The following is an 18,107-nucleotide window of genomic DNA, read 5'->3' on the forward strand; positions in this document are numbered from 1 at the left end:
TTCCCTTCCCACACCACCAAGGGTGTGATGAGTGACTGAGGTGAGCAACAAACTCTGGGGGGATGGAGGGTGATAGCCAGCCAGCCTGCGAGGGAAGAACACGTCCCTGACAGCTTCCTGGGGAGGTGGTGCCCCAGCTGAGTCTCCAAGGTCATAATGGATAGGGCTTTCTGTACTCTCTGTGCTTTGCGGGGTTATTTAGTCTACAGAAAGCTTCAGCACCCAACTGGGCCCCATCTGGAAACCATAAATGTGCAGGTAGAGATAACTGCAACTTGGGGGAAGCGGGGATGATACTGACAGAAGAGTAGACAAGGGGGAGCCATGGGCTAAATTCTGGTCCCAGCTCTGTGTGACCTCAAGCAGCCCCTTCCTTCTCTGGGCTTTAACTTCCCTGTCTGTAGACAAAGGGGCATGGGAGAGCCCTTTAGGCTCTGTCAGGCTCTGGTCCGATAATGCAGACTCTGACCAGAAGAGATGTCAGTCTCCAGGACCACTGGAAAAAATGCTGGCCTCATTATAATCCAGCCTCAGTCTCCTGTGGCTTTGGCCACACAGGGTTAGGAATACAGCCCTGGTATGGATCTCACTGCTACCACTTCCTAGCCGTGACCTTGGGGAAGAAACTTAATATTTCAGAGCCTCAGTCTCTTCATCTGCAAGATAGAGCTAATAACAGTACCTACTTTGTAGGACTCTGATAAAGATTAAATGAGTAAAACTTAGAGGCAGCTAGCACGTAAGTGCATATATCCCACCCCCACCCCCAAATTAGACAGGAGGCAAGATTTAAACCAACACACACAATGTAAATAATGTTCACTGTGCTCAGAGCGTGGGACCAAAGTTCGGCTCAGCCCTTCCCCAAAGCGTAGAGGTCACCTCTGTCTCTGATCCTCATCCTGCTTTTTAAGGCAGAGGCCCAGGCCGTTGGGCAGCTCTCCATCACTCCACTCCTCAACTGAGAGCCTTAAGCATTTGAGGATGCAGCTCTCAGATTAGGACAGGAAAAGGAGTGTGGGTCTGCAGTTCTGCCAAGCTGGACCCAGTCTGAGCAACAAAGGCTACTGGAGCCCCAGAGGCAACACAGCACATCTGCTGACCTTCCACAGCCAGATGCTGCAAGTCCAGCATGGCTGTGAGCACACCATGTCTGAATGGCAAAGTGGAGTTGTCAGCACCTGTGTGAGGGCCTCCTAGGAAACACAGGTTCTTTCCAAGTGAGAAAATGGATCGGGTCACTGCGCAGCTAAAGAACAAATTCCGACCATGTTCTTCACAGCCCTTCACTGACCTGAGCCCCAGGTATGAGTCCACCCTAACCTCCATGGTTCCCCATCACCTCATTATACCACCACACTTCAGCCTCATTAAATTGCCTGCAGCTTCCTGAATGTACAACTATTTGCACATAAGGTTCTCCCTGCCTGGAATGACCTTTCCCCCAACTCAGGTCCCACTGGGTGAATTCTTTTGAACCCCCAAGACATTCTTTTTTTTTTTTTTTTTTTTTTTTTGAGACAGAGTCTCGCTCTGTCCCCCAGGCTGGAGTGCAATGGCCGGATCTCAGCTCACTGCAAGCTCCACCTCCCAGGTTTACGCCATTCTCCTGCCTCAGCCTCCCAAGTAGCTGGGACTACAGGCGCCCGCCACCTCACCCGGCTAGTTTTTTGTATTTTTTAGTAGAGACGGGGTTTCACCGTGTTAGCCAGGATGGTCTCGATCTCCTGACCTCATGATCCACCCGTCTCGGCCTCCCAAAGTGCTGGGATTACAGGCTTGAGCCACCACGCCCGGCCGACATTCTTTTTTTTTAAGATAGAATCTCACCCCATCACCCAGGCTGGAGTTCAGTGGCACAGTCTCAGCTCACTGCAAACTCCACCTCCCAGGTTCAAGCGATTCTCGTGCCTCACTCTCCCGAGTAGCGAGAATTACAGGTGTGCACCACCACACCTGGCTAATTTTTGTATTTTTTGTAGAGACAGGGTTTCACCATGTTGACCAGGCTAGTCTCAAACTCCTGACCTCAAGTGATCCGCCCACCTCAGTTTCCCAAGGTGCTAGGATTACAGGTGTGAGCCACCACACCCAGCCAAACCCCCAAGACACTCTAAATCTTGCTACTGAAAATCACTACAGCAGCATGGGCATCACAGGGGACCTTGTTAGAAATGCAGTCTCAGGCCTTGCCCTGGAATCTGCATTTTGACAAGATCCCCAGGTGATCTGTGTGCACATAAAAAACTGAGAAGTGGGGCCAGGCCCAGAGGCTCCGCCTGTAATCCCAGCACTTTGGGAAGCCAAGGAAGGAGGATCACTTGAGCTCAGGAGTGGGCAACATAGCAAGACCCTCATCTCTACTAAAAATACCAAAAAAAAAAAAAAAAAAAAAAACCAGGCATGGTGATGTGCACCTGTGGTCCCAACTACTCGGGAGGCTGAGGCAGGAGGATCACTTGGGCCCAGTGGGACACAGGTTGCAGTGAGGCAAGATCGCAACACTGCACTTCAGCCTGGGTGACAGAGTGAGATTGTATCTCAAAAAAAAAAAAAAAATTGAGAAGCACTGCTTTATACTTTCTGTCTTCCTCACTCTCCCTAATAGAACTCATATATCCTACCTGACAAAATAATTATGTGTGCTTGTCTTGATGAGATGGGGTCTGTTCAAAATATGTTACAACCAGTAGGACAAGGCACTAACCAATCAAAATGGACTTCAGCCCTAGGGTAAGCAAGGTCCTGAAGGCCTCCTGCTGGGTCAAGCATTAATCCTTTAGTTACTGGGCTGTGGAGAGAAGGAGGGGGTCTTCGGGACAGAGTCCATCTGGCAGGAGGGGCTCTCACAGGGTTGATGGCAGTGGACACTTGCCAGCTGGTATTAAAGTATTATTTTGACAACTGCCATAGCCAGACCATTACATATGAGCTAAATAACAGCACTGCTTACCTTAAGGAGTTTATACTCTAGCTGGGATATATCTTGAACCATTATTTTCTCACCCCATGGTGTACACATGTGTGCGTGCACACACACACACACACACATACCACTGACTTGAACACTGCAGACAACAAATAGCTTTTTTTTTTTTTTTTTTGAGATGGAGTTTCGCTCTTATTGCCCAGGCTAGAGTACAATGGCATGATTTTGGTTCACTGCAACCTCTGCCTCCTGGGTTCAAGTGATTCTCCTGCCTCAGCCTCCCAAGTAGCTGGGATTACAGGCATGCACCACCATGCTTGGCTAATTTTTGCATTTTTAGTAGAGACAGGGTTTTGCCATGTTGGTCAGACTGGTCTCAAACTCCTGACCTCAGGTGATCCACCCACCTTGGCCTCCCAAAGTGCTGGGATTACAGGCGTGAGCCACCACACCCAGCCTTAAAATAGCTATTTTCTTAAGAACAGTGGTGCTGTCCTCTACCTTCCCCAGGCCAGCCTCCAATGTGCCTGTATTCTTTCTCTCCACTTTCCAACCTACTTGAAACTGCTCCAAGCAAAAGAAAACAAGGGCCATGTTTCAAAAGCCCACCAGTCCCCAACACACACACACACACACACACACACACACACACACGACATCAAAAAGCCTTGATCAGACCCAGAGTGAGCTAGAAGAAAAGTCAGCCTGCTGGGAAGCACATCCTGCCTCAAGTTTATTCCAGCCATCTTGCCAAGCTTCCAGGATGACTTCTGGAGTAGAAAACCAGAAACCAGGAGAACATATCTTTGTGTCTTTGTAGGCGCACTGCTACTATGTCACTGTGAAGGGTTTCACAGAAGCTCTGGAGAAACTAGAAAATGAATCAGCGATTCAGCAGGTGCTCAAGCGCCTCTGTGACCTCCATGCCATACACGGAATCTTGACTAACTCAGGTGACTTTCTCCATGATGCCTTCCTGTCTGGTGCCCAAGTGGACATGGCAAGGACAGCCTACCTGGACCTGCTCTGCCTGATCCGGTGAGTGGCACAGCCTTCAAACCATGTTAGCCTTCAGAGAATAACCCTACCCCCTTGTTCACAGGTCACTTCCAACTCCAAAACCTTGCTAATGGACAGAGCAGCAACAGCCCTAGAGAGGTTTACACCCTATTATCATTACACCAGCACAAAGCATTATGAATTAATGAAAGAAAAAAATGGGAAAAACACTTAAGAATAAATGAGCTGCCTCAGTTGAACTCTTCACATTGTCAAGGAAATCGGAATAGTATCTAAGGAAAATGAATAAAATGAAGTATGCTACACATGAATGATACATTGCTAATGTGCTAATAATAGTCTCAAACATAGCTAACTTTTTTTTTCTTTTTTTTTTTTTGAGACGGGGTCTTGCTGTGTCGCCCAGGCTAAAGTACAGTAGTACAATCTCATCTCACTGCAACCTCTGCCTCTGGGTTCAAGTGATTCTCCTGCTTCAGCCTCCCAAGTAGCTGGGATTACAGGTGCCCGCCATCATGCCCAGCTAATTTTTGTATTTTTAGTAGAGATGGGGTTTCATCACATTGACCAGGCTGGTCTTGAACTCCTGACCTCAAGTGATCCACGTGCCTTGGCCTCCCAAAGTGCTGGGATTACAGGTGTGATCCAACATGCCCAGGCATAGCTAACCTTTAAAGAGCACTTGTGTGACAGGCCCTGTGCCAAAGGCTTCTACATACATCTCATTTAATCCTTATAGCCCTTTGAAATGGGTACTATTAATCTCCTCATTTTATTGGAAAGGAAATTCAGGCTGATGGGAGTTGCCCAGTGTCAATCAGCCAGAGGAGGCGCCGGGTACAATCTCAGGTCTGGCCCCTGGGCATGAGCTCTTCACCTGTATGTTAAGGTTAAGGTTGAGGCATTATATACTTCAAACACATCCTTGTCTTTGTTAAATGTGCTTCAGCAAATTCTTACCAAGTTTAGTAAACTTACCTTAATCCTCCCTCAGCTTCAAGATGAAAATTTTTTTAACTCTGTAATTCATATATTCATTTATAAAATAATAACACAAAGTTTTTAAATGCAGCATTAATGCAGGGTCAATGAAATACTAATGCAGTGCTTTCACACTGTTATTCTATAATCTAAACAATTGCTTTAAAAACATATCAAAACCAAAGCCCAACCTGATCAGAGTCCTAGAAAAAATAGAAATAAAAACAATAAAGAAAAAAAAGGCTGAGCAACATGGCAAAAGCCCACTTCTACAAAAAATACAAAAAATGAATTGGGCACACACCTGTAGTCCCAGCTACTCGGGAGGCTGAGGTAGGAGGATTGATTGATCCCAGGAGGTTAAGGTTGCAGTGAGCTTGATTAATCCCAGGAGGTTAAGGTTGCAGTGAGCTATGATTGCATCACTGCACTCCAGCCTAGGCAAGAAAGTGAGACCTTGTCTCAAAAAAAGCAAAGAAAAGAAAACATTCCAAATTATTTACCATTGTCCATAAGGTTAAAAAAAATGGACTAATTTGAGAATATAATCTTTTCGAGACCTCACTGGGCAGAAAATATGATGCCTATTGCATAGGGTTAGAGGTGACTCCTAGAATCTCCAACAATTCTCATATCAACAAGACTGACAAAAAGAAAAAAAGAGGCTGGGAGCAGTGGCTCACACGTGTAATCCCAGCACTTTGGGAGGCCAAGGTGGGAGGATTTCTTGAGGCAGAGTTTAAGACTAGCTTGGGCAACATAGTAAGACCCTGTCTCTAAAATTAAATACATGTATTTATTTAATATAAATATAAATATATATTCATATAATATATATATAAATATATATATATTAGGCATGGTGGCTAACACCTGTAATGCCAGCACTTTGGGAGGCCAAGGTGGGTGGATCACCTGAGGTCAGGAGTTCGAGGCCAGCCTGGCCAACATGGTAAAACCCTGTCTCTACTAAAAATGCAAAAAATTAGCTCAGTGTGGTGGTGGGCACCTGTAATCCTAACGACTCGGGAGGCTGAAGCAGGAGAATAGCTTGAACCCGGGAGGCGGAGGTTGCAGTGAGCCAAGATCGCACCACTGCACTACAGCCTTGGCGACAAGAGTGAGACTCCGTCTCAAGAAAAAAAAAAAAAAAGTTCAGTTAAATCATCAAAAACTGTCAAAAATACATTTGACACAATTATGTCCCAGGTATTAAACTTTCCCTAATACAGGGAATCCAGTGGTGAAAACTATTAAGAGCATAATTAAGTACTGCACAGTTCAAGCCCAAGGGTGTCTATCTGTCTGAAACCTTCAGAATTTAAAAGCACTTGAAAATAATTGTTCTAGCCCCGGTTGTCGGTGATGATAAAATACAAAAGATCACCTTAACACCCTGTAAGCATGTTTTTTAAATTTGCCATCAGCATTTCTAAGTGCTTGCCTTGGCTTCAGCAACCTACAATTCAAGACAAGACAGACAGCCCTGATGCAAGCTGCCAACTTACTCATGCATCAAACCCAGAAATAGATTTACTTCCATGATGGTTCCTAAGTAGCCTTACTACTGCAGGGTAATTCGGCACATAACAGATTCTATGCATATCACTGTTTGGTGTCACAGTTCCCTGCCTTGATTAGTCACTATCTCCCTAAGATTTCTGAGACGAAAACTGAAGGGCGGCAAAGTATGCTAAGGATGCCAAGAACAAGCTCTCTGTAATGTTAACTGACCCAGTCTTTAGTTGTTTAAGCGGTCATAAAACCTCAGTTGGGGGTTACCTTTACTTCTAGGTAAAGATGACAGATTAAACATATGCATTTACTTTTGTTCTTTCCTGAAACCCTACTAAAACATCAGTGAATGGACTGAAATTTTTTTAAAGGCATAAACCCACAAAGAGAAAGAGATGTTGTCTCTATGTTGTCCAGACTGGTCTTGAACTCCTGGGCTCAAGGGATCCTCCTACCTCAGCCTCCCAAAGTGCTGGGATTACACGCATGAGCTAACACACCTAGCCTCTGTGAGTAATTTTAAGACTTTCCTTGACTCTGCCCTGGCAGAAGGGTAAATAGAGGGTCTGTGGACTAGGGAGCATCAGGTATAGTTGATAATAAGGCTACCCTTCAGAAAACAGGGTTCTTTATAGGCCAAATGTGGACACCTCCCTCCCCCAGACCTTTTTTCCCACTGGTTCCTAAAAAACTGGCAGCCAGACTAGTACCCTGCAAGAAGATAATAAGATGATCCTTCTCTGGAGAATCTGGCCAGCCCAAGGAGAAGGAGCTAAAGACACTGACATCAGAGTTCCCCAATGGTCCACCCACTTCACTCCATAGTGAACCCCACATTAGCAAGCATAGCCACAGGTTTGTAATCAGCTAGTTAATGCCTTGCTCTTAGCTATGATCAGACACTCAGGGATCAATAAACACCTGAAGAATGCCCCTAACATAAAAGATGGAGACTAAAACAAGCAAGAACAAGGCAATTCAGAGGACATAAGAGGATCCACAGGGAGAAGAAAACTTTTTTTTTTTTTTTTTTTTTGAGGCGGAGTCTCCCTCTGTCGCCCAGGCTGGAGTGCAGTGGCCGGATCTCAGCTCACTGCAAGCTCCGCCTCCCAGGTTTAGCCATTCTCCTGCCTCAGCCTCCCGAGTAGCTGGGACTACAGGCGCCCGCCACCTCGCCCGGCTAGATTTTTGTATTTTTTAGTAGAGACGGGGTTTCACCGTGTTAGCCAGGATGGTCTTGATCTCCTGACCTTGTGATCCGCCCATCTCGGCCTCCCAAAGTGCTGGGATTACAGGCTTGAGCCACCGCGCCCGGCCAGAAAACTTAAAAAAAAAAAAAAACAGTGATAGAGAAAGTATTGCAACCACAAAATAAAAAAAAAAAACCTGAATGCCATTATTTAAAACTAATATTCAGAGAACCTTAAAAAAGAGCTCCTCAAAATTAAAAAATGATAGTGGAAATGAAAACTCAATGTAAGGACTGGGAGATAAGGTTGCAGAAATCTCACAGCAAGAAAGCAAAAAGACAAAAAAAAGGAGGACTTTTAAAAAGTAAGAGGACCAGTCTTAGCTGTTCATCATCTGAAGAATAGGTCTAGAAAGAAGACAGAGAAAACAGAAGGAAGCGAATCATTAATAAAATAATTCAAGAAAACATTCCTCAAGTGAAGGATACGAGTTTCAGATGAAAAAGGGTCACAGATGCCTACACACTAGAGGAGAGGAGACAGGCACACACATGCACAAAATAAGTCACACTGTATACCATGTGAAATGATAATAGCTACGATCAAGGAAACGATAGTAGGAAGTGGGGGAAAGAATGCCGGGGGTCAGTAGGGAGGATGGGGAGCTACAATTTTAAGTAGGCCAGAGAAGACCTCCCTGGGAGGGTGACATTTAAGGAAAGACCTGGGAGAAGGTAGGGAGAAGCTGTTGTAGCTGCTAGGGAAAGAACATTACAGGCAGAACATAAGTACAGTCATGCATCACTTAATGACGGGAGGATCCGTTCTGAGAAATGTGTCTTCAGGTGAGTCTGTCATCATGTGAACATCACAGAGTGTACTTACACAAGCCTAAATGGTATAGCCTATTGCTCGTAGGCTCACACTGCAAAGCACGGTGCTGTACTGAATACTGTAGGCAATTCTAATGTAAGTCATGAAGCAATAGGAATTTTTCAGCTTTATCATAATGTCATGGGACCACCATGATATACATGGTCCATCATTGACCAAAACATCATTATGCAGTGCATGATGGTACAAATGTTGGAGACCAGAGTGTGCTTGGCATATCCATCCACACAGAAGAGGCCACAGGGGCAGGAAGGGCATGACTGCAGTGGAAAATGAGGGCAGAGGTCAGAGAGTTAAGGGAGTACAGCAGGGGATGGGAAGAAAGAGTAAGGTAGATCATTGCAAAGACTTAAGAGAATGCGAAGGTTTTGAGCACTGGATAGAATGGGAGGGTTTTGAGCATTGGATAGACACAACCTGAAAGAATCTGATGTATATTTTTAAAGGCTCACTCCAGCTGCTATATTAAGAACTAAGAGCGAAAAGCAGGGAGATCAGCTGGATGGCTCATGCAATCATCCAAGTGAGGGATGATAGTGGATTGGAGCAGTGATAGCGCTGGAAGTGGTGGGAAGTGGTTGAAGTTTGAATGTATCTTGAAGGCAGAACAGGATTTGCTGACAGATTAGATGTACGGTAAGAAAGAAAAGAAGAATCAAGGTTTTTGGTCAGAAGGACAGAGCTGCTATTTACCATAAATGGGGAAGACTACAGGAGGGCCAGGTGGCAGGGTGGACAGGAAAGAGCTAGCAGCCCAGGAGTTTGGGTTCAGACACATTACCTTTGAAGAGCCTGTCAGAAATCCAAGTACAGATGTTGGTAAGCAGGGGACACTGGAGGAATAAATTTGGAAGTCATTGGCATATGATTGATATTTAAAGCCATGAGAAGAATATCACAAGGAGTGCATGAAGAGAAAAGGCCCAAGTACTGAGTCTTGAGACCCTTGAAAGATAGTAAGGAAGTAACCGCGGCAAAAGCTATTTCTGTGGAATGGTGGGAGTAAAAACATGAATAGATCCAGTTCAGGAGAGAATGTGAAAATTGGAAATCATAAGCATAAACACGCGTAACGCTTTCAGAGAGTTTTGTCCTAAAGGGGGGCCAAGATGATGGAGAAGGAAATAGAGTCAAAAGCTTGTGTTTAAGATGGGAGAAATGACTGTCTGTTTGTATACTGATGGAAATGATCCAGTACAGAGGGGATTTTTTTTTCCTTGTACCTTTCTTTGAACTTGATCTTGGGTTCCCATTAGGCCTTGTGTTTAAGAGCAAGTTCTTTGAAGAGATCCTTGTTGATGATAGTTTGTCCGAGAGCATATCCACAGAGTACCTTGTGGGCAGGAGGTGATTGTAGTTATAAGCTTTTGCAAAAGACTTAATCCTTGACCTCTTGGAGATCTTCTTGCCTATGGCAGCTGTCACTTTGTGAGGATAGCAGTTAATTCCAGCTACCAAAGCATGATTGTAAGAATGGACCTAGGTGCCATCATCAATGTTCTTCATGATGATGGCTTTGTGTCCAGAGTAGCATCCAGCCAGGACCAGCACCACATTCCCAGGTTTCATGAACTTGCCCATTTTGACAGCAACCAGCCAGGCCTACAGTAAAAAGAAAGAAGGGCATTTCCACTAACCTTTTACCCCTGAGAGGGGAATTTTGATGTTGTAGGGGAAAGGCAGGAGAATTTTGTTTCTCCAGTAGGCAAGAGGAAAAGACCTCTAGTAGACAAGGAGGGACTGAGGCCTGAGCTGACAGCCTGAAGAGAGAAGGCATTGTATGTATAAATGCAAGCGTGGGAACTTACACAGATTCTCTTACTGCTTCCACTTCATCAGTGAGATAAGATGTAAAGCCATCCAGGCAAGAGAGATGGGAAAGGTGGATAGTGTCAATCTGAGGATCAAAGAGATGGTATGAAATAACTACCTAAGAAAAGGAAAGAGTAAATGAACAATGAGTAAATGCAGCAATGTAATACGATTGCTGAGCTGCAATTAGGGCCCACTTGAGCCATCATTACACCAGTTATGATTGTTTTTTCCAGTCATGTATAGCTACAAAGGTGGTAGCACATAGTGGGTGGAAAATTAAAGACAAAGAGGTATGCATTTTGCTAAACAGGTATGACAAAGCAAGAAAAACTGTTGAGTGTGTGTGTGTGTGTGTGTGTGTGTGTATTTTTTTAGAGAGAGTCTTGCTCTGTTGCCCAAGCTGGAGTGCAGTGGCACAATCTCAGCTCACTGCAACCTCTGCCTCCCGGGTTCAAGCAGTTCTCCCACCTCAGCCTTCCCGGAAGCTGAGACTACAGGCACACACCACCACGCCTGGCTAATTTTTGTATTTTTAGTACAGACAGGGTTCTGCCATGTTGGCCAGCTGGTCTCGAACTCCTGACCTCAGCCGATCCATCTGCCTCAGTCTCCCAAAATGCTGGGACTACAGGCGTGAGCCATCACACCTGGCCTGTTGAATATATTTTTGAGAGAGTAATAGGGCATGGAATTTCAGGTGGATAAGGAATGAAGTGAGTCCACAAGGCAGCAAGGGGGACATTAAATTGGTGGTAGGGCTCATATGATGTTGGGGATCATCAAGAAAGGATTACACTGGATACAGTATCCCAGTTACCTCCAATGCTTTAATGATGCACAGTCATCGTGATGTCAATACTAAATACTGGTCTGGCCAAAATTATAACTATATTGGGAGGCCTGATGGCCAGGAGGAGGAAGAATGGGAACAGGGGGAGGTAGGAGGGAAGAGAGGGGTGATAAATATAAATCTTTACCTTTTGAATGAAGAATCAACAGATGATATCTCAAACTGAACCATAAACAAGCAGCAATATAAACAAGATATTTTGACATTTGGATAAATACAGAAATATCAGCTAAAAGACTGAAATTGTCGGCCGGGCATGGTGGCTCACACTTGTAATCTCAGCACTTTGGGAGGTCGAGGTGGGCAGATCACCTGAGGTCAGGAGTTCGAGACCAGCCTGGCCAACATGGTAAAACCCCATCTCTATTAAAAATACAAAATTTAGCCGGGCATGGTGGTAGGCGCCTGTAATCCCAACTACTCGGGAGGCTAAGGCAGGAGAATGGCTCGAGCCTGGGTGGTGGAGGTTGCAGTAAGCCGAGATTGCGCCATTGCAGTCCAGCCTGGGCGACTGAGCGAGACTATCTCAAAAAAAAAAAAAAGATTGAAATTGCTTCTGAGGAGAAAGAAGTGGAAATCAGGCAGGAATATGCTGGTTATTTATTTATTTATTTTGGGACAGGAGTCTTGCTCTGTCGCCCAGGCTGGAGTGCAGTGGCATGATCTCCACTCACTGCAACCTCCGCCTCCTGGGTTCAAGTGATTCTCCTGCCTCAGCCTCCTGAGTAGCTGGGACTACAGGCACGTGCCACTACGCCTGGCTAATTTTTTGTATTTTTAGTAGAGACAGGGTTTCACCATGTTAGCCAGGATGGTCTCGATCTCCTGACCTCATGATCCGCTTGCTTCAGCCTCCCATAGAGCTGGGATTACAGGCGTGAGCCACCGCGCACGGCCGGATATGCTGTTTTTTAAACAAGCCTTAAGGAACTCTTTGACTCATTCATTATACTATGCATATATAACTGATTAAAAACTAAAAACTAAAAAAAAAAAAAAAAAAAAAAGCTGAATTGTTTGAAAAGCAAATAATCATGCAACCTCTAATTAGGTATTGTTATTCACCATCCAAGACTAGTTTGATTCATAAGAGCAATCTAAAATACTTACAAACTCTTGTTTCCTATCCCAGGAAGGATGCCATCCTGTTAACTGATGCTTTTGACTTCACCGATGAGTGTTTAAATTCAGCACTTGGCTGTTATGATGGAAATGTTTATGAACGCCTGTTCCAGTGGGCTCAGAAGTCACCAACCAATACTCAGGTAGTTGAGTGGAACACATTATAAATTATGTAAGAAAGCAGAGAACAGGCAGTGAATACACCTGCATGTTCTTCTATTTTAACTGATTCCCATTAGGTTGGCAATCACTTGGCGTAGCATGTCTGTTTAAAATATTTTTAGAGGCCGGGCGCGGTGGCTCACGCCTGTAATCCCAGCACTTTAGGAGGCCGAGGCGGGCGGATCACGAGGTCAGGAGATCAAGACCATCCTGGCTAAGACGGTGAAACCCTGTCTCTACTAAAAATACAAAAAACAAAAAAATGAGCCGGGCTTGGTGACGAGCGCCTGTAGTCCAGCTACTCGGGAGGCTGAGGCAGGAGAATGGCGTGAACCCGGGAGGCAGAGCTTGCAGTAAGCCGAGATCACGCCATTGCACTCCAGCCTGGGTGACACAGCAAGACTCCGTCTCAAAAAATAAAATAAAATAAAATAAAATAAAATAAAATAAAATATTTTTAGAGAACACACAAAAGAAACCAGGAGTGGCAGTATGGCGTGGCAGGAACTCTGAGCCTGGATTGTAATCAGCAAAATGCACTGCTTGGAACTTGGTAAAGGGAATTAAGAGGAAGGCCCAAGCTCTAAATCATGGCTTGACAGACCCAAGGGCATACACACAGAGTGGTAAACTGGCTTTTAAGTAACAAAAAGAAGGAGATAAATCACTGCAGTGATTTAACCACCTTATTTTCAGCCTTTTAACTTTCAGTTTTGTGTAGATAAAAGTGGGTATTCGGAAGTGGTAGGAAGCTTGAGGGATGTCTCTCTCAGACCTGATTGCCTGCTAGAGATGATACCCTCTCCTCTTCACTCTAAGGAATACAATCCAAGGAGCAAAGAGAGCTGCTGCACTGCCATCGGTAGCCCAGGAAAGCCATATAAGTGACAATTACAAGGGTCATGAAAAAAAATCCCCAGCCATCCTAGGAGAGCACACCAGAACTCTACATCATTAACAGTGAGAAGACGGGGAGGACTCATAAGGTCCCAACACTCTAGGGCCAGGGTATGCTCACAGCTCTCTGCTTATGAGCCTGTTTGAGAAAAGTTGTAAATGTCAGTGAATATGTTAACAGGAGTGAGGAAATAAACCCTGTAGTTAGAATATGAGGAACCAATATTTAATAGCAGATTTTACATAAATGATCAAAACAAATAGTCGATAGGTACACAACAGATTATTTTAAATTTTATAGTGCCAATACATTATTCAGGTGGTGAAGCTTTCTTTTTTACCTCTTTGATCCAATTTCAGAAAAGGTGTCTTAACACCACATCAAATTGGCAACTCTCAGGCTTTCATTCACACCTAGCATGGTGTTAGACTTGTTCTTAACAATTTGCAGCCTGTCATACCACATGGCTTAATTTAACATGACTATCTAAAGTTACAACACAACTAACCCATCTTGGTCACTCCCTGTCCCCAGAAAGATATCCTTTTAACTCAAGGAAACATAAACAATATATGTTCGCTACTTTAGTACAGTTAACCTATTTCCAGTGTGTTTTTTCTAATGATTAGATCTCTCTACTTTCTAACATTTAAATCTTGGCATAAAAATACAGCAGTCCTCCCACTCCACACTAGCTCCCATGGTCTAAAGATAAATGTATGCCCTTTGGGGCTCCAGAGAAAAACCTGCCCTGCTATAACACCTGTCAGAAATGCTGACATATATAGCTCAAACCTGTTTTACTGGCAACACAGGAAACATTCTGGTTTCTCTGGAGAGAATGGAGGGGGCTTTCTTGTGTTTTAGTTTGGTTTTAATATTTATTTTAAAAGACTTTAATCTGGATACTACACGAGAACATGTTTATCTAAACAAGAGGAATGACTGACCCAGAGGCTCAACACATTTGGGAAAACATTGATGCACTTCATCCCATTCACTTCTATCTCCTCCCACTTGACTGTGAACAACAAAGGAGTCTTCACCTTCCCAGCTCCAGGATCTATCACGGAGTAGACACTCCACGTTTATGGAATAAATGAACATGGTTTTACGACCTACGTAGTGAGATGAAGGAATCTGCTGCATACACAGTGCCAAGGACTCTTGTCATCCTAGCTTATATTACTTTCCTAAAAAGGTGACAGGTATAGCACTGTGGATCTTTCACGTATGATAATTTGGGAATGTGAAGTTACAAATGACCTTTGTGAACTGTTTCCAGTCAGTTAAAATGACATGAGGCTGCCTGCTAACGTACATGATCTTACATTTCTGGCTCCTTTTAGAGATCACCAAAATAGTACTTTTAAAGTGTATTTTTTAATCTGCTGTGGATAATTTTTTAATCCTACTCTTAAAATATGCTATAATTTTGAAGCTGCAATAAGAGACATTTTCCTCATTTGCACTAATAGAAAAAGGCACACTGCAGATATTTTATGTATTTTTACTTATTATTATTTTTTGAGACGGAGTCTCGCTCTGTCACCCTGGCTGAAGTGCAGTGGCACAATCGCGGCTCACTGCAACCCTCCGCCTCCCAGGTTCAAGCAATTCTCGTGCCTCCCAAGTAGCTGGGATTACAGGCACACACCACCACACCCAGCTAATTTTGTATTTTGTATTAGTAGAGACAGGGTTTCACCATGTTGGCTAGGCTGGTCTCAGTCTCCCAAAGTGCTGGGATTATAGGTGTGAGCCACCACGCCTGGCAGATATTTTAAATAAAAGAGCAGCTATGTTGAAACACCCCCTGTAGACATGAAAGTACAAACAAGAATATATTTCACTGACATTTTTCTACCAAAAGAAAAGTGCTATGCTAAGGTGAACATCTTAGAATCATAGGAGAAGCTCTCTTCTGTCTGGGGCAGTGTTGAGCTTTATCCCTGGATAGGATGATGTGCTTTCTTGGTTTAAGGGAGGAATCGTTGGGGATAATTTCTTTTTTTTTTTTTTTTTTTTTTTTTTTTTTTTTTTTTTTTTTTTTTTTGAGGCGGAGTCTCGCTCTGTCGCCCAGGCTGGAGTGCAGTGGCGCGATCTCGGCTCACTGCAAGCTCCGCCTCCCGGGTTCCCGCCATTCTCCTGCCTCAGCCTCCCGAGCAGCTGGGACTACAGGCGCCGCCACCACGCCCGGCTAATTTTTTGTATTTTTAGTAGAGACGGGGTTTCACTGTGTTAGCCAGGATGGTCTCGATCTCCTGACCTCATGATCCGCCCGTCTCGGCCTCCCAAAGTGCTGGGATTACAGGCTTGAGCCACCGCGCCCGGCCCGTTGGGGATAATTTCAAAACAAAAATCCTGTTTTTCCCCAATTATTCTATTGTAAAAATCTGTCCAAGTAGGAGTTAGATGCATTAAATACATCTACTGATTCATTCATTCAATAATTCAACAAATATTTACTAAGTACATGCTTTGTGCCAAAAACTATTCCAGATACTGAAGATATACTGGAGAACGAGAGTCATAAACCCAGACTGAGTGCAGTGGCTCAAGCTTGTAATCCCAGCACTTTGGGAGGCTGAGGCAGGTGGATCACTTGAGGTTAGGAGTTTAAGACCAACCTGGCCAACATGGCGAAACCCCGTCTCTATTAAAAATACAAAAACTAGCCAGGTGTGGTGGTGCACACCTGTAATCCGAGGTACTCAGGAGGCTGAGGCACGAGAATCGCTTGAACCCAGGAGGCAGATGTTGCAGTGAGCCAAGATCACACCACTGCACTCCAGCCTGGGCAACAGAGCAATACCCTGTCTCCAACAACAACAAAAAAAGAGTCAAGCCCAATGTTCGAGGAGCTTACAGTTTTAGTGTAGACAGGCACATACACACAAAGTAAATATTATAAAAGATGAGACTAGAAACAAAGAATCAAGACGCTGAATTACAGCATAAAGATAACCTAGTCGGACCTAGAATACTGCTTATATGATCCCTATCTGGTTCCTTGCTTTGTGATTAATATTCAGTTTCAGAGAGCCTCAAAGAGTCAAGCCTTTTATTTGTATTAAATTCCAAAAGCAAGTGATAAGCTGTGTTTTTAATTGGCCACCTGCATCCACAATTTAAAATCTGCATGAGAAAAGGAAAGATGCCCTTTGGAAAAAATGTTTCTCCATATGTTCACACAAAATGAGTTTTAGAAATAATTTTTAAAATTAAGAATCTTACGTAATGTTACTTTTTGAAGCTAAAGACTTAATTTGAAAGTAAAAGTCATTAATCCTGGCAGAAATGTACTGTCTTAATAATGCGTTTCTTTCTACAAACAGGAGAACCCTGCCTATGAGGAATATATAAGACCACTATTACAAAGTTGGAGATCCAAGCTATGAAATAACCAACAGTATTCAAGAAGCAACCAGCACCATCATGTGATACTGGTACTATGGCATATATGCAACATTAAAATTTTAAATTAGATATTTATGTTTCAGAATCATTATCTTTTAAATACAGTCTGAAGTGATATATGTGAAATAATATCTGTGATTTACTTCAAAATAATCCATAGGAGAAAAAAGCCAAAGTGAATAGTTGTTGAAGCTGGTCAATGGGCAGGTACATGGGTGTTCATTACACTATTCTCTCTACTTCTGAATGTGTTTCAAATTTCCGGTGGAAGGGTGGATCATGCCTGTAATCCCAACACATCAGGAGGTCAAGACAAGAGGATCACTTGAGCCTAGAAGTTCAAGACCAGCCTGAGCAACATAGAGAGATGCCATCTCTATGAAAATCACTATAAAAAATTGGCCAGGGGTACATGTCGTTGGTCCCAGCTATTGAGAGGCTTATTGCCTGAGCCCAGAAGGTTGAGGCTGCAGTGAGCCGTGATCACACCACTGCATTTCAGCCTGAGCAACAGAGTAAGAATTATCTCAAAAAAGAAAAGAAGTTTCCCACAGTAAAACCGCACCACTGTCCATTTATAGCATCTATTTGGTTAAATACCAGGATTTTGCTTTAGATCTAGCAAAAGCCAACAGGCTCATTAGTTAGTGTGTTTTTAGCACACACTTATCCTTGGGTTTAAAAGGACACACATACATGCACACACACAATCCTCCTAAGTGCTTATACTTGCTGTAATCTAAATAAAATACAGCTCGAAGAATGCAACTATCATTTTTTAAAAATCAACTCTTCCACAGTGAAAATGATTTAAAATTTCATTAAAAGACATAACTGTCTCAAGTTACCCAAATATAATGAAGCTACATTTTTCATATCACTTTCAATTACCCAATTAGACAAAACACTCTAAATGTCACAAGTAAAATGGCAACAAAAAAAAATTCAGCTGGCTACTTTTCCTAATTTACTCATATAAACAATCATTTCATTGTTAATAATTAGTAAATTTGAGAAAATTTACCAAAAGCAAACTTATCTCCAGTAAACAGGACAAAGAAGAGGCCTCATAAGTTTTTAACTTTAAAAAACTTGGGCCGGGCGCAGTGGCTCACACCTGTAATCCCAGCATTTCGGGAGGCCAGGGCAGGTGAATCACCTGAGGTCAGGAGTTCAAAACCAGCCTGGTCAACATGGTGAAACCCCCAACACTACTAAAAATACAAAAATTAGCCGGGTACGATGGCACACACCTATAATCCCAGCTACTCAGGAGGCTGAGGCAGGAGAACCGCTTGAACCTGGGAGGCA

General features: G+C 43.6%; 1 protein-coding gene across 2 annotated transcripts in view; it reads left to right on the forward strand.

Annotated features, from left to right (window-relative positions):
- Positions 1-16,865, forward strand: part of ACOX2 (acyl-CoA oxidase 2) — a 33,202-nt gene extending 16,337 nt beyond the window's left edge. For both annotated transcript variants that reach the window (XM_025375888.1, XM_025375889.1), the window contains exons 13-15: positions 3,750-3,967; positions 12,327-12,459; positions 16,715-16,865. In XM_025375888.1, the coding sequence (XP_025231673.1) occupies positions 3,750-3,967; positions 12,327-12,459; positions 16,715-16,777 (414 nt within the window). In that variant the 3' untranslated portion in view covers positions 16,778-16,865. The remainder of the gene's footprint in view (positions 1-3,749; positions 3,968-12,326; positions 12,460-16,714) is intronic.
- Positions 16,866-18,107: the final 1,242 nt, after the last annotated feature.

The sequence above is a fragment of the Theropithecus gelada genome, chromosome 2 (assembly GCF_003255815.1).
Source record: "Theropithecus gelada isolate Dixy chromosome 2, Tgel_1.0, whole genome shotgun sequence".
In the NCBI taxonomy this organism is placed as follows: domain Eukaryota; kingdom Metazoa; phylum Chordata; class Mammalia; order Primates; family Cercopithecidae; genus Theropithecus; species Theropithecus gelada.